Source organism: Salvelinus alpinus, chromosome 2 (genome assembly GCF_045679555.1).
Source record: "Salvelinus alpinus chromosome 2, SLU_Salpinus.1, whole genome shotgun sequence".
NCBI lineage: Eukaryota > Metazoa > Chordata > Actinopteri > Salmoniformes > Salmonidae > Salvelinus > Salvelinus alpinus.
This window is the reverse complement of record NC_092087.1, coordinates 114,194,695-114,221,638: the sequence shown is the minus strand read 5'-3', so window position 1 is coordinate 114,221,638 and position 26,944 is coordinate 114,194,695. Positions and strand designations below refer to the sequence as shown.

The 26,944-nt window shown below is 41.7% G+C and overlaps 3 protein-coding genes and 1 long non-coding RNA gene across 4 annotated transcripts in view; 2 read left to right on the top strand and 2 right to left on the bottom strand.

Annotated features, from left to right (window-relative positions):
- Positions 1–26,944, top strand: part of LOC139549976 (parathymosin-like) — a 253,145-nt gene that overhangs the window by 122,399 nt on the left and 103,802 nt on the right. The gene's annotated exons all lie outside the window — the stretch shown is intronic.
- On the bottom strand, positions 313–2,669 carry LOC139550517 (uncharacterized). The gene is made up of 2 exons (XR_011670062.1): positions 854–2,669; positions 313–643 (listed from the first exon to the last, which is right to left on the bottom strand). It is a non-coding gene; the product is annotated as an uncharacterized lncRNA (long non-coding RNA).
- On the bottom strand, positions 4,095–6,992 carry LOC139549215 (zinc finger protein 180-like). Its single transcript, XM_071359441.1, has one exon. It carries the CDS (start codon positions 6,513–6,515, stop codon positions 5,376–5,378), a length of 1,140 nt encoding a protein of 379 aa, XP_071215542.1. The 5' UTR covers positions 6,516–6,992; the 3' UTR covers positions 4,095–5,375.
- Positions 8,632–26,341, top strand: LOC139552448 (zinc finger protein 135-like). Its single transcript, XM_071364208.1, has 3 exons — positions 8,632–8,675; positions 11,476–11,532; positions 23,704–26,341. Exons 1-3 carry the CDS (start codon positions 8,632–8,634, stop codon positions 25,064–25,066), a joined length of 1,464 nt encoding a protein of 487 aa, XP_071220309.1. The 3' UTR covers positions 25,067–26,341.

Here is a 26,944-nt window from a genome sequence, read left to right as displayed (position 1 = left end):
ATTCCAGTCTTTGAATGACGCTGTGTCTGCATGTATGTATTACAATTCTACACTTCAACAGTGTTTACCAATCTTGGTCCTGGGACATCAATGGTTACACATTGTAACTAATAGACTAGAAACAGGATTTAACTAGTTAATTCATATATACAGAAATATAATGTTAAAAAACAGTACACTACACTTCCTATGCATCATGTAAATACTCCAACACCGGTTCATCTCAACATCTAATGCCCTTCATCTGCATTGATCTGATAAACACAGGATAGGTGGAGTATTTCATCACATTACACTTCATTTCACCCAGTAGAGAATGTGAAACGCTTTATTGAAAAGCTCATCCAAGTGTTATAAATACAAGTTCAATCTGTACTTCAATGCACATCTGTTGTGCATTATAAAAACAGAGGAAGAAAGAGGAGGTGGAGAGAGAGGTGTAAAAGACAGAAAGGGAAAGAGGTAAGCACATAGGAGCAGGGAAGGCAGCACATGATTAATGAATCACAGTGCTACCTAAATATTCTCTCAGTTCATCACAATTACATAGCAGTGTCTCTAGTCGGCCCAAAGGTTATCTTTAAAGCAGCTGAGATGGCGATGATGGGACTAGGGGTTGGCATCCTCTCACATCAAAACATATCTGCAGACGAGAGACAGATGGAGAGAGAGAGCATGTTTAAGCCTTGTGTTTTTATTTTTTATTCTAACATTGTTAGTCATCAATCAGGAGGTGAAATGCAAAACTGACCTGGGATCATTAACTCTGGGACTACTGCATCTCTGTCTGTATTTCAATGTAAAGCATCTCTTTAATAATACTTCCTGTTGACCTGACCAAGTGACCTCTCACCTCTGATCATGCTGTGCCCTCTATGTAGCCAGTTCAGATGCTGTAGGGGTTCACCGACACAGCTGATATAACCTAGAGGATTTAGGGAGAAGGGGAGAGAGGGATGAAGTGAAGGAGAGAGACTGTTATTGAGAAAATAAGGTAGTTAAAGCCACAGTGTTCAACAGGAATCTGTGTGTGGCCTCACCTGGTGTCCACACCACACTAAGTGGCTGCAGAGTACTTTATGCTGAAAAACATGAAATGACCCACAAGGACAAACAATATAGTGTAGTTATAGAAATAATGAAGTGTCTTACTATTCTCCATGGTTGGCCCTCTTGCCTATTCTTTGAAGGTGGAAGGAGCCACAGTAATACACCTGAGCCTGCTTACTGAACAACACAATCCATCAATCAGATTGATACATGAGTGTGTAGGTGTGGGTTATAGAGTGTCTAATTGCTCTACATTTCTGCAATATGGGTGATTTAAAACAGCCTGTTTTGTTTTTGCACAGACATCACACCCTTACCTAAACAGCACCCTCACCTGAGAAGTAGAAATCAAAGGGAGAGTAACTGTGATTTGAATAACTGCAGTTGACATAGCTAAGTAAATGGAAGAATACTCTTATTGCAATGTGAATGGCTCTAAAATGAGCATAGTGTAGTCTAAGGTGTTGCCAGGGAACAGTACCCTCTTAAAAGAGCCTTTGGTTGAGCATAGTGTAGTCTATGGTGTTGCCAGGGAACAGCACCCTCTTAAAAGAGCCTTTGGTTGTGCATAGTGTAGTCTATGGTGTTGCCAGGGAACAGCACCCTCTTTGAAGAAGTAGGAGGTGAAGATCTCCTGCACACGGATTGCCTCTCTTGCTGCGTTGTTGGACCCCATCCTTGAAACATCCTGCAGAGCAGCAGACTCCTCCTCTGGGACACGGCGGCGAGCTGCAGATCCCCTCCTGGTCCTCGTGTCCATCCTCATGAAGTTACGCAGGACACAGGTAGCCTTCACACATCTGCATTCCTCCAGGAGGCAGTCCCAGATGACCCTGGTCACCCAACCTTGCAGTCCCCTACACGGTAACTGTAGGCAATCGTTTTGAAGGAATCTCCAGCTACAAGGTATCTGTAGGAATATGGAAGACAATGTAATTATTAGACTGTTACATCACCAGGTCATTGTGGATTACTAAAGTATAATATCCCTGATAACAAATCATGATAACATTGGATTGATAGATGCATGGGCACACATATGTACATGTGTACATGTGACAATAACAGGATCATATCAAGGATGGCATCACAAATGAATACATAAATACCACTTGAAGCTTGATGACGAGTTGATCATTTGAATCAGCTGTGCAGTGCTGAGGCAAAAACAACAATGTGCCTCTTTGAGTCCCCAGGACTGAGAACCACTGCTCTTCATTGGGACCTCTTCATATGTAGACTGGCTTTCATAGAGCTCTTTATCTGAGGACAGAAAACCTCACAAGAAACACACTTCATTGTAGTCAAAATACACCACACTGAATATTATGTTAGTATTATCTCCGTCCTCACTTCTAGGGACAGGAACAACACAAAAGTACCTGCCCTATCCAGAATAGCCTCCTCTCTCACTGACAGTTGGGGCTGCTATCCTTTCACCCTCCTCCATGGCTGTTAGCTAGCTACCTACAAATGCATTTGGAGTTTGTTTTTTACAGTGATAAATACATCAAGATAGCTAATATGAAGTTAGGTAGCTGATGATATTTAATTCACTTAGCTATCTATCTATCTATACAGTATTTGCTAGCCAACTAGTTAGCTCATTTAGCAGCTTATTTGAGTTAGCCTGCACTGTAGCTAGTTAGCTAATAATACATCGTTGTTTTTACATTTTCCAAATCTATTTCCTTACTTGAATAGGTTCTCCCAGCCATGTGGACAACTGGAAACAGGGCAGCAAAGTTTGTCCCCAGAGCGTTTCGAGAGTGATCGGATGACAGAAGTCACATTTAGGTGCCAGGTGTAACTGAGGCCGTAGACACTCCATATCCATTACTTTGAGTGTTTTATATAATATGACTAAATTAGATTCTTTCTGTGTTGCAGGGGCAGTCAAGAAATGGAACGGCAAGGCCACAGAACATGACATAAGCAGAGCTGTGGGAGACCACCTCAAGCCCCTGGTAGAGCCGGGGGTCGTGTTTACCACTCCACCATCAGAGCTGTGGGAGACCACCTCAAGCCCCTGGTAGAGCCGGGGGTGGTGTTTACCACTCCACCAGCAGAGCTGTGGGAGACCACCTCAAGCCCCTGGTAGAGCCGGGGGTGGTGTTTACCACTCCACCATCAGAGCTGTGGGAGACCACCTCAAGCCCCCGGTAGAGCCGGGGGCGGTGTTTACCACTCCACCACGCCTTCAGCAGGCTGGAAAAGTGGGATTGATACTGTTTTTCATACTAAGATGGACCAAGAGTCTGTTGATTGGTCAGTCATTGGGTTCATTTGTTCAAATCAAATCAAGCTTTATTTATACAGCACATTTCAGACATGGATGCAACACAATGGCTTCACAGGAAAAAACAATGAAAATATACAGAAATATTTAGGACACAACAAACATAAGACTAACAACTGAAAGACTAATGAACATTCTAAAGAAATGCCATTGATTAAAATATTAATTGGATGCAACATCCAACCCAAAATATCAGCTTGTTTTTTTAGGAGGGGCTCTGAAAGACACTATGGGGGTGTCCTCTGAAAATTGACAAGTAACAACAACTGGGACCTAAAAGACACCCACCATGAGACCCACTAAATCTGCCCAAGAAGAAGCAAACAAAAGAAAAAAATCCACACCAAACTTAAAGACAGGAAGCAAACCAAAAAGGTGGAGCAACTAAAGGTGTTGACTCTCCACATCTATCAAGACAACTGGAGCACTGGGCCAGACACTCTTAAATAGAACCTGCACCAGCTCAGGTGAAACACCTTCCCACTAACGAGATGGACAAGCCAGCACAGGTGTAACACATACTGACACCAATCAGTGGGTCCTACGTGCTAACGAGCTATATGTGCTAAAGTCCAACCTAAAAACATAAATGGAAAAACCAAAAGCTTAAGAGAATGCTCACCACCAACAGAAAACAACTTCCATGTCACATTAGAATCAACTACAATGCTTCACCATCACCAATATAAACATGGTGTCTGTCTAACAACAACTAAAAACAATATTTATTTTTCCCACAGAGAAACCTAAAACTCACTAACTTCTAGAACTCTCGTCCCCTTGAAACGAGCCCAAACAAAACTCATCTCCAATACGGAAAAACAGTCAAAATAAATTGTGATCCATGGCAACGCACTGGCTAAACGCAAAACATTTTGACTGCCCCCCTTGAGACAATCAGCAACCAGGTTGTCCTTACAACAGACTTGTCTGATTTCAAGAGGAAACTCCTGCAATATCCGTAGTAACTTTCCACCTCACTGCAGAGCTTCTCTCTCTTTTCAGGGTTCACTAGATAGGCATGTTGTTGGATCGGGGCCCAGTCCCCAATGTCATGCTCTAGTACATTTGGTTTGGCACATCTGAGAATGAACCCTGCTATTCTAAAAGCACAATGTCAATATAATTGTCAGTTGGTTGCATAAATAATTACCATTACCAAATGCTACATGAAATGTAAATATGAAATATTTGGTTGCATAGTTGGAGGTGGGATAGCCCAATGTCAAAACACATTTTTAACATCTTCAAATCAATAACCAATATGCAGAAACAGTTTGGGATGAATTGAAAACCTAACATGTGGTATATACACAAACATCGGCCACAATAATACTTTTTTAAAAACAAGCACCTTATAAACTGCACAAGCACCAGAAACACTGTTGTTTTGACAAGTAGCAATAAATCACGGATATCGATTAGGGGGGAAATCAGGTTGTAGGTGATGTTGAAACTAACAACTAAAAAAAACACATGGAAATGGGAGATATCTTTCACCTCACTGGTTAGAGGACAACCTGCTGAAAACAGTCAGCTACATTTTGGAGTGATGCATTTAAATGTAGGGGTCGCTAAACAAAGGAACACAACCCTTATTTGTCATCACTCATCGATATCATGTCAAAATTAATTGTGTGACAGAAGGGAGATGAGGTTGCACGTCCTGTTAAAACTAACAGCTCAAAAACCACACAGAATTTGGGAGTAATGTGTACATCCCTGATTAGAGGACAATTTGTAGAAAATAGATCGCTACATTTTGAAGTGTTGCATTTTGATTCAAGTGGGTCATCAACATGGTAAGTGTAACACAGCTCTTTTTGTGTTAGTCACTTTTTGTTAAATCTCATAAATAGTACTCTTCCAATTCAGAGCCTGGATTTTCCCCCTGAGGCTAATATCCATATCATGTTGAAATCAATAGAACAGGGGACAAACATTTAGGCTTCTACATTGTGACATCATTAAAATACTCCTACTACAATGTTAAAACATTCCACATTGTGACATTAATTCATTGATATCATGAAACAACTCCATGTATTTTCTGATGTTTAATCAGAGATCTTTTATCAGTGTACCTCTTCCCACATTGATCACAGCTATGAGGTTTCTCTCCTGTATGTGTTCTCTGGTGTACAGTCAGAGAGCCAGATGTAGTAAAACTCTTCCCACATTGACCACAGGTATAAGGTTTATCTCCTGTGTGTGTTCTCTGGTGTGATGTCAGATGGTCAGATCGACCAAAACTCTTTCCACATTGACCACAGCTATAAGATTTCTCTCCTGTGTGTATTCTCTGGTGTGATGTCAGCTGGCCAGATCGACCAAAACTCTTTCCACATTGATCACAGCTATAAGATTTCTCTCCTGTGTGTATTCTCTGGTGTAGAGTCAGAGTGCTAGATGCAGCAAAACTCTTCCCACATTGATCACAGCTATAAGGTTTCTCTCCTGTGTGTGTTCTCTGGTGTGATATCAGGTTGCTTAGCTGAGTAAAACTCATACCACATTGAGTACAGCTAAACGGTTTCTCCCCTGTGTGTGTTCTCTGGTGTAGAGTCAGTTGGGCAGATGTAGTAAAACTCTTCCCACATTGACCACAGCTATAAGATTTCTCTCCTGTGTGTATTCTCTGGTGTGATGTCAGCTGGCCAGATCGACCAAAACTCTTTCCACATTGATCACAGCTATAAGATTTCTCTCCTGTGTGTGTTCTCTGGTGTATCTTCAGATGGCCAGATGTAACAAAACTCTTCCCACATTGATCACAGCTATACGGTTTCTCTCCTGTGTGTGTTCTCTGGTGTGATATCAGGCTGGTTGAATGAGTAAAACTCTTCCCACATTGACAGCTATAAGGTTTCTCTACTGTGTGGATTTTCTGATGAATTTTAATGCCTGCTAAGGAGGTGAATCTCTTCCCACAGTCAGAGCAGCAGTGAGGTTTCTTCCCTGTGGATCTCTGCAGGTGTTTATTGAGGTGTTCTGATGTGGAGAAACTCTTCTCTGCCTTGTCAGCATCATGAGGTTGTTGAGGCTCCCCAGAGGACCCACGGTAGTCCCGTCTCTCTCCTGTGTGAACAACAAAGTCAGACAGATGGTTAAAGGCCCACAACAGGGGAAATCCACTGTAAAAAAGTGATGCCAACAGCGTAGCCATGATGTTGTACAACAATTGATGTCTGTAATGAATGTAATGATTATTTGAAATTTGTCTTAAAATGAGCAAGAACAGTCATATATTGTCTTGTTTTCACATTAGTACACATCGATGATTGTAGACAAGAAATAAGTTATTCATGTAGTTGAAACTCTAAGCACTGTGCCAGACGACTTTGGTCTGATTCTTTCGGAATCTCTGACGATACGAAAGAGAGGTTGAACAGACTAGTAATAGGGGTTCCACAATGGCGGCGGATAATTTTAGAAAGAGATGGTCCAGATTGTCTAGCCCAGCTGATTTGTACAGGTCCAGGTTTTGCAACTCTTTCAGAACATCAGCTATCTGGATTTGGGTGAAGGAGAAGCTAGGGAGGCTTGGGGAAGTATCTGCTGGGGGTGGGGAGCTGTTGAACTGAACTGCCTCTTACTCTGTCCCAGATGCTAATATATGCACATTATTATTAGTATTGGATATAAAACACTCTGAAGTTTCTAAAACTGTTTGAATGATGTCTGTGAGTATAACAGAACTCATATGGCAGGCAAAAACCTGAGAAAAAATCCAAACAGGAAGTGAGAATTCTGAGACTGGTCAATGTTCAACTCATCGGTGATTCAATTCCCTGTAAGATATGGATCTGTTTGCACTTCCTACGCCTTCCACTAGATGTCAACAGTCTGTAGAACGTGGAACGAAGCTTATGCTGTGTTGTGGGACCGGATGGGAGGGGAATGAGTCAGTGGTCTGGCAGATTGCCAGTTCCTGGTCAAGCGCTTTCCTCATGATATCGCCTTGCGTTCCATAACTTCTACAGACATGAAGGAATGCTCCGGTTGGAACGTTATTGGATAGTTATGATAACAACATCCTGAAGATTGATTCTCTACTTAGTTTGACCAGTTTATTCTACCTGTTATATATCTTTTTGAAGTTTTTGTCCGAGTTCACCTGCATCTGCGCGAGCATTTGGACATGTGCAGTAAACATACTAGCAAAAGTAGCTACTTAGACATAAGTCATGGACATTATCGAACAAAACAACGATTTATTGTGGCACTAACTAACTCAGATTATTGCATGGTGTGCTTTTTACGTAAAGTTTTTTTTAAATCTGACACAGCGGTTGCATTAAGAACAAGTGTATCTTTAATTCTATGTAAAATATGTGTCTTTCATCAAAGTTTATGATGAGTATATCTGTTATTTGACGTGGCTCTCTGCAATTTCTCCGGATATATTGGAGGCATTTCTGAACATGGCGCCAATCTAAACCGAGATTTGTGGATATAAATATGCACATTATCGAACAAAATGTATTGTGTAACATGATGTCCTATGAGTGTCATCTGATGAAGATCATCAAAGGTTAGTGATTAATTTGATCTCTATTTCTGCTTTTTGTGACTACTATCTTTTGCTGGGAAAATGGCTGTCTTTTCCTGTGGCTATGTACTGAGCTAACATAATTGTTTGGTGTGCTTTCGCCGTAAATCCTTTTTGAAATCAGACATGTTGGCTGGATTCACAACATGTGTAGCTTTAATTTGGTGTCTTTCATGTGTGATTTCATGAAAGATTGATTTTTATAGTAGTATATTTGAATTTGGCGCGCTACATTTTTTCTGGCTTTTGGCCAAGTGGGACGCTACCGTCCCACATATCCCAGAGAAGTTAAGTTGGTGAGGAAATTACTGTAAAAGAACGACCAGGCATCTTCGACTGACGGGAAGAGGTCAATATCCTTCCAAGATACCCGGGCCAGGTCGATTAGAAAGGCCTGCATGCAGAAGTGTTTTAGGGAGCATTTGACAGTGATGAGGGGTGGTCGTTTGACCGCGGACCCATAACGGATGCAGGCAATTAGGCAGTGATTGCTGAGATCCTGATTGAAAACAGTAGAGGTGTATTTGAAGGGCAAGTTGGTCAGGATAATATCTATGAGGGTGCCCATGTTTACGGATTTAGGGTTGTACCTGGTGGGTTCCTCAATAATTTGTGTGAGATTGAGGGCATCTAGCTTGGATTGTAGGATGGCCGGGGTGTTAAGCATTTCCCAGTTTAGGTCACCTAACAGAACAAACTCTGAAGATAGATGAGGGCAATCAATTCGCATATGGTGTCCAGGGCACAGCTGGGAGTCTGTAACAGGCGGAAACAGTGAGAGACTTATTTCTGGACAGATTCATTTTTTAAATTAGAAACTTGAACTGTTTGGGCGTAGACCTGGAAAGTATGACAGAACTATACAGGCCATCTCTGCAGTAGATTGCAACTCCCCCCCCTTTGGCAGTTCTATCTTGACGGAAAATGTTGTAGTTGGGGATGGACATTTCAGAATTTTTGGTGGCCTTCTAGAGCCAGGACTCAGACACGGCAAGGACATCAAGAGGAGTAGGATGAGGGTACGGCTAAAAGCTATCAGAATTAGTTGTCTAGTGCGATGGGTACAGAGAAGATAAGGAGCAGATTTCTGGGCGTGGTAGGATAGATTCAAGGCATAATGTACAGACAGGAGTATGGTAGGGTGCGGGTACAGTGGAGGTAAACCTAGGCATTGAGTGACGATAGGAGAGGTTGCATCTCTGGAGGCTCTAGTTATGCTAGGTGAGGTCACCGCATGTGTGGGAGTCAGGACAAACGAGCTCTCTGAGGCATGTTGAGTGGGACTAAGGGCTCTGCAGTAAAATAAAACAATGATAACTACCCTAAACAACAGTATACAAGGCATATTGACATTAGAGAGACATAAAGCGAGGCATAAAGCAATCACAGGTGTTGATTGGGAGAGCTAGCTAAGACAACAACGGGTACGACAACAACAGTTAATCAGCTAAGACAACAACAGGTAAAATGGCAATGAATGGGCAGAGAGGGTCAGTTAACTACACACAGGGCCTGAGTTCGAGGCTGGGGCCGACAGATAAACAAAATAAACAAAATGGAGACCCGTGATTAATGAACAATCTAGCAGGCATCAGCTATGTAGCCAAGTGATCATAGGGTCCAGTGAACAGCAATATATGAACTAGGGAAGCCGTTAGGTAGTCATTACTATGCTAGCCGGGAGATGCGCCTGGCTCGAGGCTAACTGGTGCTAGCTTTGGGACAAGGGCGTTAGCCACTATAGCCAATCCGGTGCAAAGGTTCCTGCTTACAGCAGGAATCCGGTGATGTAGTGGCTTCTAGTCGTCTTAGTGAAGAGTCTGGGAGGCATCAGCTGTGTAGCCGAGTGATAATAGGGTCCACTGAGCAGGCCGGGAGATGGGCCTGGCTCAAGGCTAGCGTCTAGGCTGGGCCACTCGGTAGCAGCTAGCCAGCTGCGATTATTATAAACTCTGGTGTAATGGTCCAGAGTTTACGGCAGGAATACGGTGATGTAGTGGAGAAAAACAGTCCGATATGCTCAGGGTTGATATCGCGCTGTGCAGACTGGCAGGTATTATCCAGGCTAAAAGAGGCTGGTGTCTGAGCTAAAAAGGTAAAGGCCGCTAGCAGTGGCTAACAATGACTAAATAGCTAGTAGCTAATTAGCTGGTTAGCTTCGGATGGAGGTTCTAGCTATAAGGTCTAAAAAATAGCAGATCCGTATCACATTGGGTGAGGTGTGTTGCACAAAAATATGAAAAAAACATAACATTTACAACAAACAGTTAATCAGCTAAGACAACAGCAGGTAAAATGGCAGTGGCAATTCTAGAATGTACTATATAGCCTAGTAACCTGGTTAAACTAAAATGTTGACATCATGGATGAATTCTAGAATACACTATATATCCTAGAAACCTGGTTAAATTATCATTATGACATCATGGATGAATTCTAGAATATACTATATATCCTAGAAACCTGTTTAAACTATCATTATGACATCATGGATGAATTCTAGAATATACTATATATCCTAGAAACCTGTTTAAATTATCATTCTGACATCATGGATGAATTCTAGAATATACTATAGAGCCTAGAAACCTGGTTAAACTATCATTATGACATCATGGATGGCCAGTCCTTGTATTCATAGTATAGTGAATTCAGGGGGTAGCCCTGAGCTGAACTCAAACCTGGGTCCAGCGACTGTCAAGCCAACACCTTATAACTGTTATGCCAAGATGTCTGAACTTCTTGACGAGGTCGCTAGTTGTTGGGTTACGGTTTCTACAATATCTTTCCCTATGATTTTGAGAGTGGTTACACTTCTCCTTCCCCCATCCCTCAGCTGTTTACCAAACCAAGTCTCTGGGCAGCAATTTTGTTGCTGTTTAAAAAACCCACACAACCCAGCAATCTGCAGTTCAAACAATAACAAATCTGTCATTCCACCACTGTTTTGGTAATAAAATGATTATGGGGTTGGAGAAATGTAACTAGAGACAGACAGACCTATGGATGCAAAGGACTGACCATCCATGATATCAACATTATAGTTTTAACCATGTTTTAACCATGTTGAGGCGATACAGTGTTGATTTACATTGTTTCTAAACATTGGAGTAAAAAAAGCTTATTTGGGGTTCTGATGGGGAACAACAGTTGAACTAAGCTCATGAGCCATGTGTTATATTCTTCAAGAATCAATGGCTATAAATAAATAATTTAAAAGTCACAATATGGATGTAGCAATTGCAGATTTCCGCTTTAACACCAAACATCAGTTCAACAACTGCAGAGTTTGTGCCTCTGTTTTTAAGACAGTACTTACTAGTGTTAATCAGGGAACGGTTTCTCAAAACCATCTTATGGCTAAATTCATCGTTAGAACCATTGGATGCCTTAAGATGCGTTTGGGAAACCGGGCCCAGATATCCAGGTCCCTCCTCTTCCTCCTCCTCCTTTTTCGATGTAACAGTCATCTCTTCCTCCTCCTCTTTCACTCCATAAACTGCATCCTCCTCTCCTTTTACTGTAACATCCTCTTCCTCTTTCACTCTGAACGCTTCTTCCTCTTCTTTCACAGTAACGGCATCACCCTCTACTTCTTGTTTTACTGTGATACCCGCTTCTTCTATAGCAGGTGAGTAGCTTAGTGACCGCATGGCCGGGGATGTTAGCTAGGCTAATGCTAACTTAACCAGCCCGCTAGCTGACTAACAACAACACTGTAAATATGAAATTAAATCGGATAACTAACTAGACGATAGAAGTGGGTTTAAAACACAGTGGCTAATATACACTAATGCGTCTAAAGAGCTATATTGGTTCGGCTATTTTGTCTAGCAAGCTACGGAGGTGGCTGAATTACTGATGCTGCTGTTGAAAGAAGCGTTCCGTCCACTAGATTATACGTCACACCAGCAGCATAACCTTAAATTCCCAGACCGCCATCTGTTGACTGGAGTGGGTAACGCAGTTGAGTAAAATGTATATTTTATCTTCAGACAACAAGTTAAAGTGTATTTACATTACACTCGGTGTAATACACTCAGTGATAAAGGTATTTGATTCTGGGTAATCCACAGCAGATATTTGGAGAATTTGAAAATTGAGTGGTCCTGGGATAGAAGTTGACATTACATCATAAAATCCACGTTTTAAATCATACATTAGCAATTTATGTTTTAGGAACTACTGTTGTTGGTTTGGTGTCAAGTAAGCCTCTCTTTATATGTTATTTGCCGAATCTCAGTTTTCCATGTGGGTTTTATGCTAAAGTTCCCTCTTTCAAGTTGGTATCTAACTGGAAAATGCATCTTCTTTAGGAGTGATATTTTTACCCTGTCGACTACTGATCGTTCATCCACACTGTGTGTCTCATCAATGCAGGTCATTTATGACAAATGTATAAAGTATATGTTTTATAAACTCATGAACACCAGCCAGTTTATCAGCCCGGTTTTGATAGTTTAGGTGTATTATACTTCCTCGCCATCAGAGGGGGACATTGAGTAAATCTTCATGTTAATTTGATATATTTTGATAGTCCTTTTTGTATTGTCAACTTTTCGATGGGGATGTTATGTTTTGATACCGGAGGTACAAGGCCTTGAAAGCATTAAACTTCAAAGCAGTGTGTTGATGCCTGTATCACTTTATCAGCAGCACGTCATTCGTCTTCAGCGAACAACCACCTGATTGGTTTGGTTTGGTTCAACACTGCAGGCGACTGCCAACTGACTGCTCTACAAATCACCTTACATCATAAATAACTACTCATTATTATTTAAGCAGTGTGTCACTTTATCAGCATTGATCAATGACTTCTGAAGGTTAATTTTCTCCCATCATTCTGTTTGTCTCTGATCTTTTGATCTGCAAACACGTTTAGGTTTTGTTAGTTTGGTTCTAAATGGTCTCGGTGCTGGTTGGCTACGCTGGTTAGGCTAATAGCTAGTTGGCTAAATAGCTAACGTTAGCTGGTTGGCTACGCTGGTTGGCTACGCTGCTTAGGCTAATAGCTAGTTGGCTAAATAGCTAACGTTAGCTGGTTGGCTACTCTGGTTAGGCTAATAGCTAGTTGGCTAAATAGCTAACGTTAGCTGGTCGTCTACGCTGGTTAGGCTAATAGCTAGTTGGCTAAATAGCTAACGTTAGCTGGTTGGCTACGCTGGTTAGGCTAATAGCTAGTTGCTAAATAGCTAACGTTAGCTGGCCGGCTAAGATAACTGCATATAGCTAATGTTTGCTGGCTGGCTAAGATAACTGCATATAGCTAACGTTAGCTGGCCGGCTAAGATAACTGCATATAGCTAACGTTAGCTGGCTGGCGTAGATAACTGCATATAGCTAATGTTAGCTGGCTGGCTAAGATAACTGCATATAGCTAATGTTAGCTGGCTGGCTAAGATAACTGCATATAACTAATGTTAGCTGGCTGGCTAAGATAACTGCATATAGCTAATGTTAGCTGGCTAGCTAAGATAACTGCAATAAGCTAATGTTAGCTGGCTGGCTAAGATAACTGCATATAGCTAATGTTAGCTGGCTGGCTAAGATAACTGCATATAGCTAATGTTAGCTGGCTGGCTAAGATAACTGTATATAGCTAATGTTAGCTGGCTGGCTAAGATAACTGAATATAGCTAAAATTCTTTGATATTTGGTTAGATGGCGTTATGTATTTCCAAAACGTTGGTTTACTTTAATCACTCAAGTCATGAGAGCAAACAATTGTTTAATTTTAAGTTCTACATTTGAAGTTATTTCTGTTGTAGTTAACATCATAGGTAATAGGCTGGTCCTCCATATTACTTCACACCTAACTTTATCATTCTTCTGAATTCTGATTGGTTTCATGTAATAACTCCCAAAATAGAACAGTGAGGTGTAACTTTGCATTGGGAAAAATATTTTATATTATCTTTTTATAAACAATACAAAACATACAAACGACAACATCATACAAACATTAACTACATCACACCTGCCCAGGCCCACTAGAACACATCTCCATTAACTACATCACACCTGCCCAGACCCACTAGAACACATCCCCATCTCCATTAACTACATCACACCTGTCCAGACCCACTAGAGCACACCTCCATCTCCATTAACTACATCACACCTGCCCAGACCCACTAGAACACACCTCCGTCTCCATTAACTACATCACACCTGTCCAGACCCACTAGAGCACACCTCCATCTCCATTAACTACATCACACCTGCCCAGACCCACTAGAACACATCCCCATCTCCATTAACTACATCACACCTGTCCAGACCCACTAGAGCACACCTCCATCTCCATTAACTACATCACACCTGCCCAGACCCACTAGAACACACCTCCGTCTCCATTAACTACATCACACCTGCCCAGACCCACTGGAACACACCTCCATCTCCATTAACTACATCACACCTGCCCAGACCCACTAGAACACACCCCCATCTCCATTAACTACATCACACCTGCCCAGACCCACTAGAACACACCTCCATCTCCATTAACTACCTCACACCTGCCCAGACCCACTAGAACACACCTCCATCTCTGTAGAAAAGGCCCATGGAGTTGGTGGAATAATCCTTTAATTCATGGCCACTTACTCAGCTGGGCCAGAGCGCTTTAATTAGTTCAGGTGGCAATGACCGACAGATCTCATCCACATAAAAGGAGGAAAACGGCATCGCCTGATCTCGCTGCTTTCTCTTCCTTAACTCCGTCTGCTCCAGAAGTTCTGTGCGTCCATGAATCCACGTAAGTCCACCGACTCTGTTACCTTTCATCTGAACTATCTGTTGCGATCGGGAGAGTGGGCTATCAGTTATTGTTTATAGTTGTTATCGCGGAGCGCGTCTTGGAGCGCACGCTTCAAACATATTGTGTAATGTGAATTGTAAATGATCGCGGCCATACGGATCCTCATAGGCCAATTATGCAATCGATATGGTTAATATGTAATTAAATTAATTCCATGAAGACCGATTGAAAAGGTGAAATGAGAACGTCATTGTTTGCTAACTGATCGACTTTGATATCAAACTAAAGGAGATTATAGATTGAATGACCATTCACTGTTTGTATTTATTACCTGATTTATGAGAAATAGTTAAGAGCCTAAATGACGTGAAGTGATGTCACTAACTACTGGCCCTATATATACAGTGCAGTCAGATATTATTCAGACCCCTTCACCTTTTCCACATTTTGTTACGTTACAGCCTTATCCTAAAATGGATTAAATCATTTTTTCCCTTCATCAATCTACACACAATACCCCATAATGACAAAGCAAAAACAGTTAAATAAATGAAAAAAATTGATTTTCTTTCAAAAACAAGTGACCTCAAACTTTTGAATGGTAGTGTACATCTACATGATGTATTGTTACACCATGTTGGAGCAGTATAGACCTAGTCTGTTCATTATATACATCTACATGATGTATTGTTACGCCATGTTGGAGCAGTATGGACCTAGTCTGTTCATTATATACATCTACATGATGTATTGTTACACCACGTAGGAGCAGTATAGACCTAGTCTGTTCATTATATACATCTATATGATGTATTGTTACACCATGTAGGAGCAGTATAGACCTAGTCTGTTCATTATATACATCTACATGATGTATTGTTACACCATGTAGGAGCAGTATAGACCTAGTCTGTTCATTATATACATCTACATGATGTATTGTTACACCATGTAGGAGCAGTATAGACCTAGTCTGTTCATTATATACATCTACATGATGTATTGTTACACCATGTAGGAGCAGTATAGACCTAGTCTGTTCATTATATACATCTACATGATGTATTGTTACACCATGTAGGAGCAGTATAGACCTAGTCTGTTCATTATATACATCTATATGATTTATTGTTACACCGTGTAGGAGCAGTATAGACCTAGTCTGTTCATTATATACATCTATATGATGTGTTGCTACACCATGTAGGAGCAGTATAGACCTACAGTAGCTAGCTGCTAATTTAGATGTAGTATAACTTAATGAAACTGCCTTAAATATGCTGTGGTAAACATTTTTTATTCGTACTAATCAATCAACACATTCCTGTCTTTGTATGTCTCAATATAATGGTATTATTTAATTAAATCCATTTACAATAATCTTTGTCTGAAAATAAAATATGATCCTCAACTGCGTTTCCCCTCCAGTCAGCAGACGGCGATGTGCGTCTTTCAGGCGACGCTGCCAGCGTGACGTATAATCTAGTGGACGGTTCTTCATAAACAGCTCGTCAACCACCTCGGTCGCTTGCTAGCCAACATAGCCGAACGATTCAAGCTATTTATACGCTTTCGGTGTATATTACCTACTGTGTTTTAGACACACTTCTCCCGTATCTACTTGTTAACCTATTTAATTTAATATTACGTTATTTTGTATTAGTCAGCTATAGTAGCTGGCTGGTTAAATTAGCACTAGCCTAGTCGCTATTGATAGCTAGATAGCTAACATCCCCGACCATGAGGTCAGTAAGCTTCTCCCCTCCTGTTGAAGGAGAGGCGGTCTGCTGGACCGAGAAAGAGGGTCTGTGGCAGAACATTGTTGTGAAAGAGGAGGAGGAAGAGGAGGCTGTTACAGTAAAACAAGTAGAGGGTGAGTCTGTTACAGTGAAAGAAGAAGAGAAAGACGTTTCAGTTAAAGAAGAGGAAGACGCGTTCAGAGTGAAAGAGGAGGAGGATGTTACAGTAAAAGAAGAGGAGGAGGGGGAGATTACTGTCACATTGGAGGAAGAAGAGGAGGTTGGAGATCCGTTTAACCCCAGTAAGTACCGTCTCTGCAGTCGTTGAACCAATATGCAGTAAAGGGGTTCTACACTTTAATGTTGTTCTGTAGGAATTGCTGAAGCTACACTGTAACGTGTAGAACATCAAGAGTGGACCATCAACAAAACGTTAACAATTGATCAAATGCATCCAATGACAATGCCTGAAATACTGTAGACGTATCGATTTATTTGAGTCTCAAGCATTTCTAAAACATTTAACATTTTCATTTAATTCTTTAAAAAAAATCTAATTTAGAATAAGTAACGTAACAAAATGTGTAAAAAGGGAAGCGGTCTGAACTTAATGAATGCACTAGGGCCCCAACTAAAAAAATCTTGGGTCAACCAAGAGTCTAATTTTCTTTCTGCCAACCGATTGGTTGAAATGTTATATGTGTATTTTTCCATATATAGGTACACCCCATGTGTTTTAATTAAATCAACTATATGTACTGAACTGGTCTGATGCTTTAAGGACGCTGTTTGATTAAATAATTAAGACACACAAATGACTCGGGAGCCAGAGATCAAGATAGCCTAACCATCAGAAAAAAAACTCTTCCTCCTCCCGCTGCTGCTGGCCTTTGTAAATTCTGATGTTATGCTCCTAAAGTTTCTGGTAATAGGCTACACCAGCAGTCGTTATGCTCCTATAGTTTCTGGTAATAGGCTACACCAGCAGTCGTTATGCTCCTATAGTTTCTGGTAATAGACTACACCAGCAGTCGTTATGCTCCTATAGTTTCTGGTAATAGGCTACACCAGCAGTCGTTATGCTCCTATAGTTTCTGGTAATAGGCTACACCAGCAGTCGTTATGGTCCTATAGTTTCTGGTAATAGGCTACACCAGCAGTCGTTATGCTCCTATAGTTTCTGGTAATAGGCTACACCAGCAGTCGTTATGCTCCTATAGTTTCTGGTAATAGGCTACACCAGCAGTCGTTATGGTCCTATAGTTTCTGGTAATAGGCTACACCTGCAGTCGTTATGCTCCTACAGTTTCTGGTAATAGGCTACACCAGCAGTCGTTATGCTCCTATAGTTTCTGGTAATAGATTACACCAGCAGTCGTTATTCTCCTATAGTTTCTGGTAATAGGCTACACCAGCAGTCGTTATGCTCCTATAGTTTCTGGTAATAGGCTACACCAGCAGTCGTTATGCTCCTATAGTTTCTGGTAATAGACTACACCAGCAGTCGTTATGCTCCTATAGTTTCTGGTAATAGGCTACACCAGCAGTCGTTATGCTCCTATAGTTTCTGGTAATAGGCTACACCAGCAGTCGTTATGGTCCTATAGTTTCTGGTAATAGGCTACACCAGCAGTCGTTATGCTCCTATAGTTTCTGGTAATAGGCTACACCAGCAGTCGTTATGCTCCTATAGTTTCTGGTAATAGGCTACACCAGCAGTCGTTATGGTCCTATAGTTTCTGGTAATAGGCTACACCTGCAGTCGTTATGCTCCTACAGTTTCTGGTAATAGGCTACACCAGCAGTCGTTATGCTCCTATAGTTTCTGGTAATAGATTACACCAGCAGTCGTTATGCTCCTATAGTTTCTGGTAATAGGCTACACCAGCAGTCGTTATGCTCCTATAGTTTCTGGTAATAGGCTACACCAGCAGTCGTTATGCTCCTATAGTTTCTGGTAATAGGCTACACCAGCAGTCGTTATGCTCCTATAGTTTCTGGTAATAGGCTACACCAGCAGTCGTTATGCTCCTATAGTTTCTGGTAATAGACTACACCAGCAGTCGTTATGCTCCTATAGTTTCTGGTAATAGACTACACCAGCAGTCATTATGCTCCTATAGTTTCTGGTAATAGGCTACACCAGCAGTCGTTATGCTCCTATAGTTTCTGGTAATAGGCTTCACCAGCAGTCATTATGCTCCTATAGTTTCTGGTAATAGGCTTCACCAGCAGTCGTTATGCTCCTATAGTTTCTGGTAATAGGCTACACCAGCAGTCGTTATGCTCCTATAGTTTCTGGTAATAGGCTACACCAGCAGTCGTTATGGTCCTATAGTTTCTGGTAATAGGCTACACCTGCAGTCGTTATGCTCCTACAGTTTCTGGTAATAGGCTACACCAGCAGTCGTTATGCTCCTATAGTTTCTGGTAATAGATTACACCAGCAGTCGTTATGCTCCTATAGTTTCTGGTAATAGGCTACACCAGCAGTCGTTATGCTCCTATAGTTTCTGGTAATAGGCTACACCAGCAGTCGTTATGCTCCTATAGTTTCTGGTAATAGGCTACACCAGCAGTCGTTATGCTCCTATAGTTTCTGGTAATAGGCTACACCAGCAGTCGTTATGCTCCTATAGTTTCTGGTAATAGACTACACCAGCAGTCGTTATGCTCCTATAGTTTCTGGTAATAGACTACACCAGCAGTCATTATGCTCCTATAGTTTCTGGTAATAGGCTACACCAGCAGTCGTTATGCTCCTATAGTTTCTGGTAATAGGCTTCACCAGCAGTCATTATGCTCCTATAGTTTCTGGTAATAGGCTTCACCAGCAGTCGTTATGCTCCTATAGTTTCTGGTAATAGGCTACACCAGCAGTCGGCAACCTTTTCCATTTGGTGCCAAGTTATCTGACCATTTCTACTGATCTGGTGCCAGTTGTGATTTTCATATTCACATTTTATTGGAACAGTTTCATTTAATTTATAATAGTAATAATAATTATAAGAGTCTTTATCTCAACATCATTCTCTGTGGTTAATCTACATTCTATTTAAATTAAATTATAAAGAAACATTTTTATTGACATTGCTAAGTTTAAAAAAAAAAACTACATAAAGCCAGTTTTTAAAATTATGAAATGCCCTCGAACTATGTATCATTTAGTGTCTCTTTATGTTACGCTGGGGAAACAGTTTTCGTGGGCACAGAAATCCTAAATAATTTCAGAGTTGGCTAAACCCAATGGTTCTAACCGAGAGTTACCTTAACTTTATTGACAACACCCAAATGGATACTGTCATGAACGCGGTTCTTCAATAATTACACATCATTCTTAATACTGTAGCTTTTTAGTTAGTCACATGTTCAACTATCATCAGCTGATCCAGGAAATCATTTTCTGAATGACAGTCACATGACAAACATCACAACATGCAACCACAACCAAAGTGCTTCTTCATTCATTACTCTGGTAAAGACAGTTATGCCGTGCTCCACGTTGGATCCAACATCCCTAACAAATTGATGTTTATAATGTTATTGTCTGCTTGATTTACAGTAGGGTCTCGTTAGTCTGTTTGGACACGGAGATATTTTGCTCATAATGTGTAGAGAACTGTTCCTTGATGGATAGGCTGTTGTACAACACACAGAGCTATTTTCCTTTATTTGTTGTTAGGTGAAGTTATGGGCGAATTTGGCAAACAGTGTACAAACCCTCATTGTCAGGCTGATGGAAAAGCTAGACAAAAAGCATTTTACTGGTTGAAGGGTTTTTTTTAAGTACAAAGCGGTTGATTTGCGATGATGACACAAACATATTTTAAGCAGGACATTCAAACGAGCCTTACAATTATAATCCAAAGTAGTGTGAAATGCACTCATAAGCAACCTGGAAATGGAGGTTACTCCCCTGAGTTTTCCCCCAATCACATTCAGAATACTTTGTGAAAAACTAAAATCTTTGCTCACCATTTTCGCTCCAGGCAGATATACTACATACAATTTTATTAAACACAGAAAGGGGCCTTTGGAGACCAAAGTCGTCTGGCACACTGCTTAGAGTTTCAACAACATGAATAACTTATTTCAAATCTACATGCTTAGATGTTACTACTAATGTGAAATCAAATCAAATCAAATTTTATTAGTCACATACACATGGTTAGCAGATGTTAATGCGAGTGTAGCGAAATGCTTGTGCTTCTAGTTCCGACCATGCAGTAATAACCAACAGTAATCTAACCTAACAATTCCACAACTACTACCTTACACACACACACAAGTGTAAAGGGATAAAGAATATGTACATAAAGATATATGAATGAGTGGTGGTACAGAACGGCATGGCAGATGCAGTAGATGGTATAGAGTACGGTATATACATATGAGATGAGTACTGTAGGGTATGTAAACATAAAGTGGCATAGTTTAAAGTGGCTAGTGGTACATGTATTACATAAAGATGGCAAGATGCAGTAGATGATATAGAGTACAGTATATACATATGAGATGGGTAATGTAGGGTATGTAAACATTGTATTAAGTGGCATTGTTTAAAGTGGCTAGTGGTACATTTTTACATAATTTCCATCAATTCCCATTTTTAAAGTGGCTGGAGTTGAGTCAGTATGTTGGCAGCGGCCGCTAAATGTTAGTGGTGGCTGTTTAACAGTCTGATGGCCTTGAGATAGAAGCTGTTTTTCAGTCTCTCGGTCCCTGCTTTGATGCACCTGTACTGACCTCGCCTTCTGGATGATAGCGGGGTGAACAGGCAGTGGCTTGGGTGGTTGTTGTCCTTGATGATCTTTATGGCCTTCCTGTGACATCGGGTGGTGTAGGTGTCCTGGAGGGCAGGTAGTTTGCCCCTGGTGATGCGTTCTGCAGACCTCACTACCCTCTGGAGAGCCTTACGGTTGTGGGCGGAGCAGTTGCCGTACCAGGCGGTGATACAGCCCGACAGGATGCTCTCGATTGTGCATCTGTAGAAGTTTGTGAGTGCTTTTGGTGACAAGCCGAATTTCTTCAGCCTCCTGAGGTTGAAGAGGCGCTGCTGCGCCTTCTTCACAACGCTGTCTGTGTGGGTGGACCAATTCAGTTTGTCCGTGATGTGTACACCGAGGAACTTAAAACTTTCCACCTTCTCCACTACTGACCCGTCGATGTGGATAGGGGGGTGCTCCCTCTGCTGTTTCCTGAAGTCCACAATCATCTCCTTTGTTTTGTTGACGTTGAGTGTGAGGTTATTTTCCTGACACCACACTCCGAGGGCCCTCACCTCCTCCCTGTAGGCCGTCTCGTCGTTGTTGGTAATCAAGCCTACCACTGTAGTGTCATCCGCAAACTTGATGATTGAGTTGGAGGCGTGCATGGCCACGCAGTCGTGGGTGAACAGGGAGTACAGGAGAGGGCTCAGAACGCACCCTTGTGGGGCCCCAGTGTTGAGGATCAGCGGGGTGGAGATGTTGTTACCTACCCTCACCACCTGGGGGCGGCCCGTCAGGAAGTCCAGGACCCAGTTGCACAGGGCGGGGTCGAGACCCAGGGTCTCGAGCTTGATGACGAGTTTGGAGGGTACTATGGTGTTAAATGCTGAGCTGTAATCGATGAACAGCATTCTCACATGGGTATTCCTCTTGTCCAGATGGGTTAGGGCAGTGTGCAGTGTGGTTGCGATTGCGTCGTCTGTGGACCTATTGGGTCGGTAAGCAAATTGGAGTGGGTCTAGGGTGTCCGGTAGGGTGGAGGTGATATGGTCCTTGACTAGTCTCTCAAAGCACTTCATGATGACGGAAGTGAGTGCTACGGGGCGGTAGTCGTTTAGCTCAGTTACCTTAGCTTTCTTGGGAACAGGAACAATGGTGGCCCTCTTGAAGCATGTGGGAACAGCAGACTGGGATAAGGATTGATTGAATATGTCCGTAAACACACCAGCCAGCTGGTCTGCGCATGCTCTGAGGACGCGGCTGGGAATGCCGTCTGGGCCTGCAGCCTTGCGAGGGTTAACACGTTTAAATGTTTTACTCACCTCGGCTGCAGTGAAGGAGAGCCCGCAGGTTTTGGTAGGGGGCCGTGTCAGTGGCACTGTATTGTCCTCAAAGCGGGCAAAAAAGTTGTTTAGCCTGTCTGGGAGCAAGACATCCTGGTCCGCGACGGGGCTGGTTTTCTTTTTGTAATCCGTGATTGACTGTAGACCCTGCCACATACCTCTTGTGTCTGAGCTGTTGAATTGCGACTCGATTTTGTCTCTGTACTGAGACTTAGCCTGTTTGATTGCCTTGCGGAGAGAATAGCTACACTGTTTGTATTCGGTCATGCTTCCGGTCACCTTGCCCTGGTTAAAAGCAGTGGTTCGCGCTTTCAGTTTCACGCGAATGCTGCCGTCAATCCACGGTTTCTGGTTTGGGAATGTTTTTATCGTTGCTGTGGGTACGACATCGTCAATGCACTTCCTAATGAACTCGCTCACCGAATCAGCATATTCGTCAATATTGTTGTTGGACGCGATGCGGAACATATTCCAATCCGCGTGATCGAAGCAGTCTTGAAGCGTGGATTCAGATTGGTCGGACCAGCGTTGAACAGACCTGAGCGTGGGAGCTTGTTGTTTGAGTTTCTGTTTGTAGGCTGGAATCAACAAAATGGAGTCGTGGTCAGCTTTTCCGAAAGGGGGGCGGGGGAGGGCCTTATAAGCGTCGCGGAAATTAGTATAACAATGGTCTAGTGTTTTTCCAGCCCTGGTAGCACAATCGATATGCTGATAGAATTTAGGGAGTTTTGTTTTTAGATTAGCCTTGTTAAAATCCCCAGCTACGATGAATGCAGCCTCAGGGTGTGTGGTTTCCAGTTTACAAAGAGTCAGATAAAGTTCGTTCAGGGCCATCGATGTGTCTGCTTGGGGGGGAATATATACGGCTGTGATTATGATTGAAGAGAATTCCCTTGGTAGATAATGCGGTCGACATTTGATTGTGAGGAGTTCTAGATCAGGTGAACAGAATGACTTGAGTTCCTGTGTGTTGTTATGATGATCACACCACTTCTCGTTAATCATAAGGCATACCTAGCACTCTGACTCTACACCAGAGAATACACACAGGAGAGAAATCTTATAGCTGTGGTCAATGTGGGAAGAGTTTTATTACATCTGCCCAACTGACTCTACACCAGAGAAAACAAGACAATATATGACTGTTCTTGCTCATTTTAAGACAAATTTCAAATAATCATTACATTCATTACAGACGTCAATTGTTGTACAACATCATGGCTACGCTGTTGGCATCACTTTTTACAGTGGATTTCTGCTGTTGTGGGCCTTTAACCATCTGTCTGACTTTATTGTTCACACAGGAGAGAGACAGGACTACCGTGGGTCCTCTGGGGAGCCTCAACAACCTCATGATGCTGACAAGGCAGAGAAGAGTTTCTCCACATCAGAACACCTCAAGAAACACCAGCAGAGATCCACAGGGAAGAAACCTCACTGCTGCTCTGACTGTGGGAAGAGATTCACCTCCTCAGCAGGCATTAAAATTCATCAGAAAATCCACACAGTAGAGAAACCTTATAGCTGTAATGAATGTGGGAAGAGTTTTATTCACCTAAGCAGCTTGATGTCACACCAGAGAACACACACAGGAGAGAAATCTTATAGCTGTACTCAATGTGGGAAGAGTTTTGATACATCTAGCCATCTTATTGTACACCAGAGAATACACACAGGAGAGAAACCTTATAGCTGTGGTCAATGTGGGAAGAGTTTTGGTCAATCTAGCACTCTGACTCTACACCAGAGAATACACACAGGAGAGAAACCTTATAGCTGTGATCAATGTGGGAAGAGTTTTACTACATCTGCCCAACTGACTCTACACCAGAGAATACACACAGGAGAGAAACCTTGTAGCTGTGATCAATGTGGGAAGAGTTTTGTTACATCTGGCAATCTGAAGATACACCAGAGAACACACACAGGGGAGAAACCGTTTAGCTGTACTCAATGTGGTAAGAGTTTTACTCAGCTAAGCAACCTGATATCACACCAGAGAACACACACAGGAGAGAAACCATATAGCTGTGGTCAATGTGGGAAGAGTTTTGGTCAATCTAGCACTCTGACTCTACACCAGAGAATACACACAGGAGAGAAATTGTATAGCTGTACTCAATGTGGTAAGAGTTTTACTCAGCTAAGCAACCTGATATCACACCAGAGAACACACACAGGAGAGAAACCATATAGCTGTAATGAATGTGGGAAGAGTTTTATTCACCTAAGCAGCTTGATGTCACACCAGAGAACACACACAGGAGAGAAATCTTATAGCTGTACTCAATGTGGGAAGAGTTTTGATACATCTAGCCATCTTATTGTACACCAGAGAATACACACAGGAGAGAAACCTTATAGCTGTGGTCAATGTGGGAAGAGTTTTGGTCAATCTAGCACTCTGACTCTACACCAGAGAATACACACAGGAGAGAAATCTTATAGCTGTGGTCAATGTGGGAAGAGTTTTACTACATCTGCCCAACTGACTCTACACCAGAGAACACACACAGGAGAGAAATCTTATAGCTGTGATCAATGTGGGAAGAGGTACACTGATAAAAGATCTCTGATTAAACATCAGAAAATACATGGAATTGTTTCATGATATCAATGAATTAATGTCACAATGTGGAATGATGTAACATTGTAGTAGGAGTATTTAAATGATGTCACAATGTAGAATCCTAAATGTTTGCCCCCTGTTCAATTGATTTCAACATGATATGGATATTAGCCTCAGGGGGAAAATCCAGGCTCTGAATTGGAAGAGTACTATTTATGTGATTTAACAAAAAGTGACTAACACAAAAGGAGCTGTGTTACACTTACCACGTTGGTGACCCACTTGAATCGATATGCAACACTTCAAAATGTAGCGATCTATTTTCTACAAATTGTCCTCTAATCAGGGATGTACACATTATTCCCATATTCTGTGTGGTTTTTGAGCTGTTAGTTTTAACAGGACGTGCAACCTCATCTCCCTTCTGTCACACAAATAATTTTGACATGATATCGATGAGTGATGACAAATAAGGGTTTTTTCCTTTGTTTAGTGACCCCTAAATTTAAATACATCACTCCAAAATGTAGCTGACTGTTTTCTGCAGGTTGTCCTCTAACCAGTGAGGTGAAAGATATCTCCCATTTCCATGTGTTTTTTTAGTTGTGTTAGTTTCAACAGCACCTACAACCTGATGTCCCCCCTAATCGATATCAGTGATTTATTTCTACTTGTCAAAACAACAGCGTTTCTGGTGCTTGTGCAGTTTATAAGGAGCTTGTTTTAAAAAATATTATTATTGTGGCCGATGTTTGTGTATATACCACATGTTAGGTTTTCAATTTATCCCAAACTGTTTGGTTATTGATTTGAACATGTTAAAAATGTGTTTTGACATTGGGCTATCCCACCTAGAAACTGTGCAACCAAATATTTCATATTTACATTTCATGTAACATTTGGTAATGGTAATTATTTATGCAACCAACTAACAATTATATTGACATTGTGCTTTTAGAATATCAAGGTTAATTCTCACATGTGCCAAACCAAATGTACGAGAGCATGACATTGGGGACTGGGCCCAGATCCAACAACATGCCTATCTAGTGAACAATGAAAAGAGAGAGAAGCTCTGCAGTGAGGTGGAAAGTTACTACAGATATTGCAGGAGTTTCCTCTTGAAATCAGACATGTCTGTGGTGAGAACAACCTGGTTGCTGATTGTCTCAAGGGTGGGCAGTCAAAATGTTTTGCGTTTAGCCAGTGCGTTGCCATGGATCACAATTTATTTTGACTGTTTTTCCGTATTGGAGATGAGTTTTGTTTGGGCTCGTTTCAAGGAGACGAGAGTTCTAGAAGTTAGTGAGTTTTAGGTTTCTCTGTGGGAAAAATAAATATTGTTTTTAGTTGTTGTTAGACAGACACCATGTTTATATTGGTGATGGTGAAGCATTGTAGTTGATTATAATGTGACATGGAAGTTGTTTTCTGTTGGTGGTGAGCATTCTCTTAAGCTTTTGGTTTTTCCATTTATGTTTTGAGGTTGGACTTTAGCACGTATAGCTCGTTAGCACGTAGGACGCACTGATTGGTGTCACCTCGTTAGTCAGTATGTGTTACACCTGTGCTGGCTTGTCCATCTCGTTAGTGGGAAGGTGTTTCACCTGAGCTGGTCCAGGTTCTATTTAAGAGTGTCTGGCCCAGTGCTCCAGTTGTCTTGATAGATGTGGAGAGTCAACACCTTTAGTTGCTCCACCTTTTTGGTTTGCTTCCTGTCTTTAAGTTTGGTGTGGGTTTTTCTTTTGTTTGCTTCTTCTTGGGCAGATTTAGTGGGTCTCATGGTTGGTGTCTTTTAGGTCCCAGTTGTTGTTACTTGTCAATTTTCAGAGGACACCCCCATAGTGTCTTTCAGAACCCCTCCTAAAAAAACAAGCTTATATTTTGGGTTGGGTTGGATATTGCATCCAATTAATATTT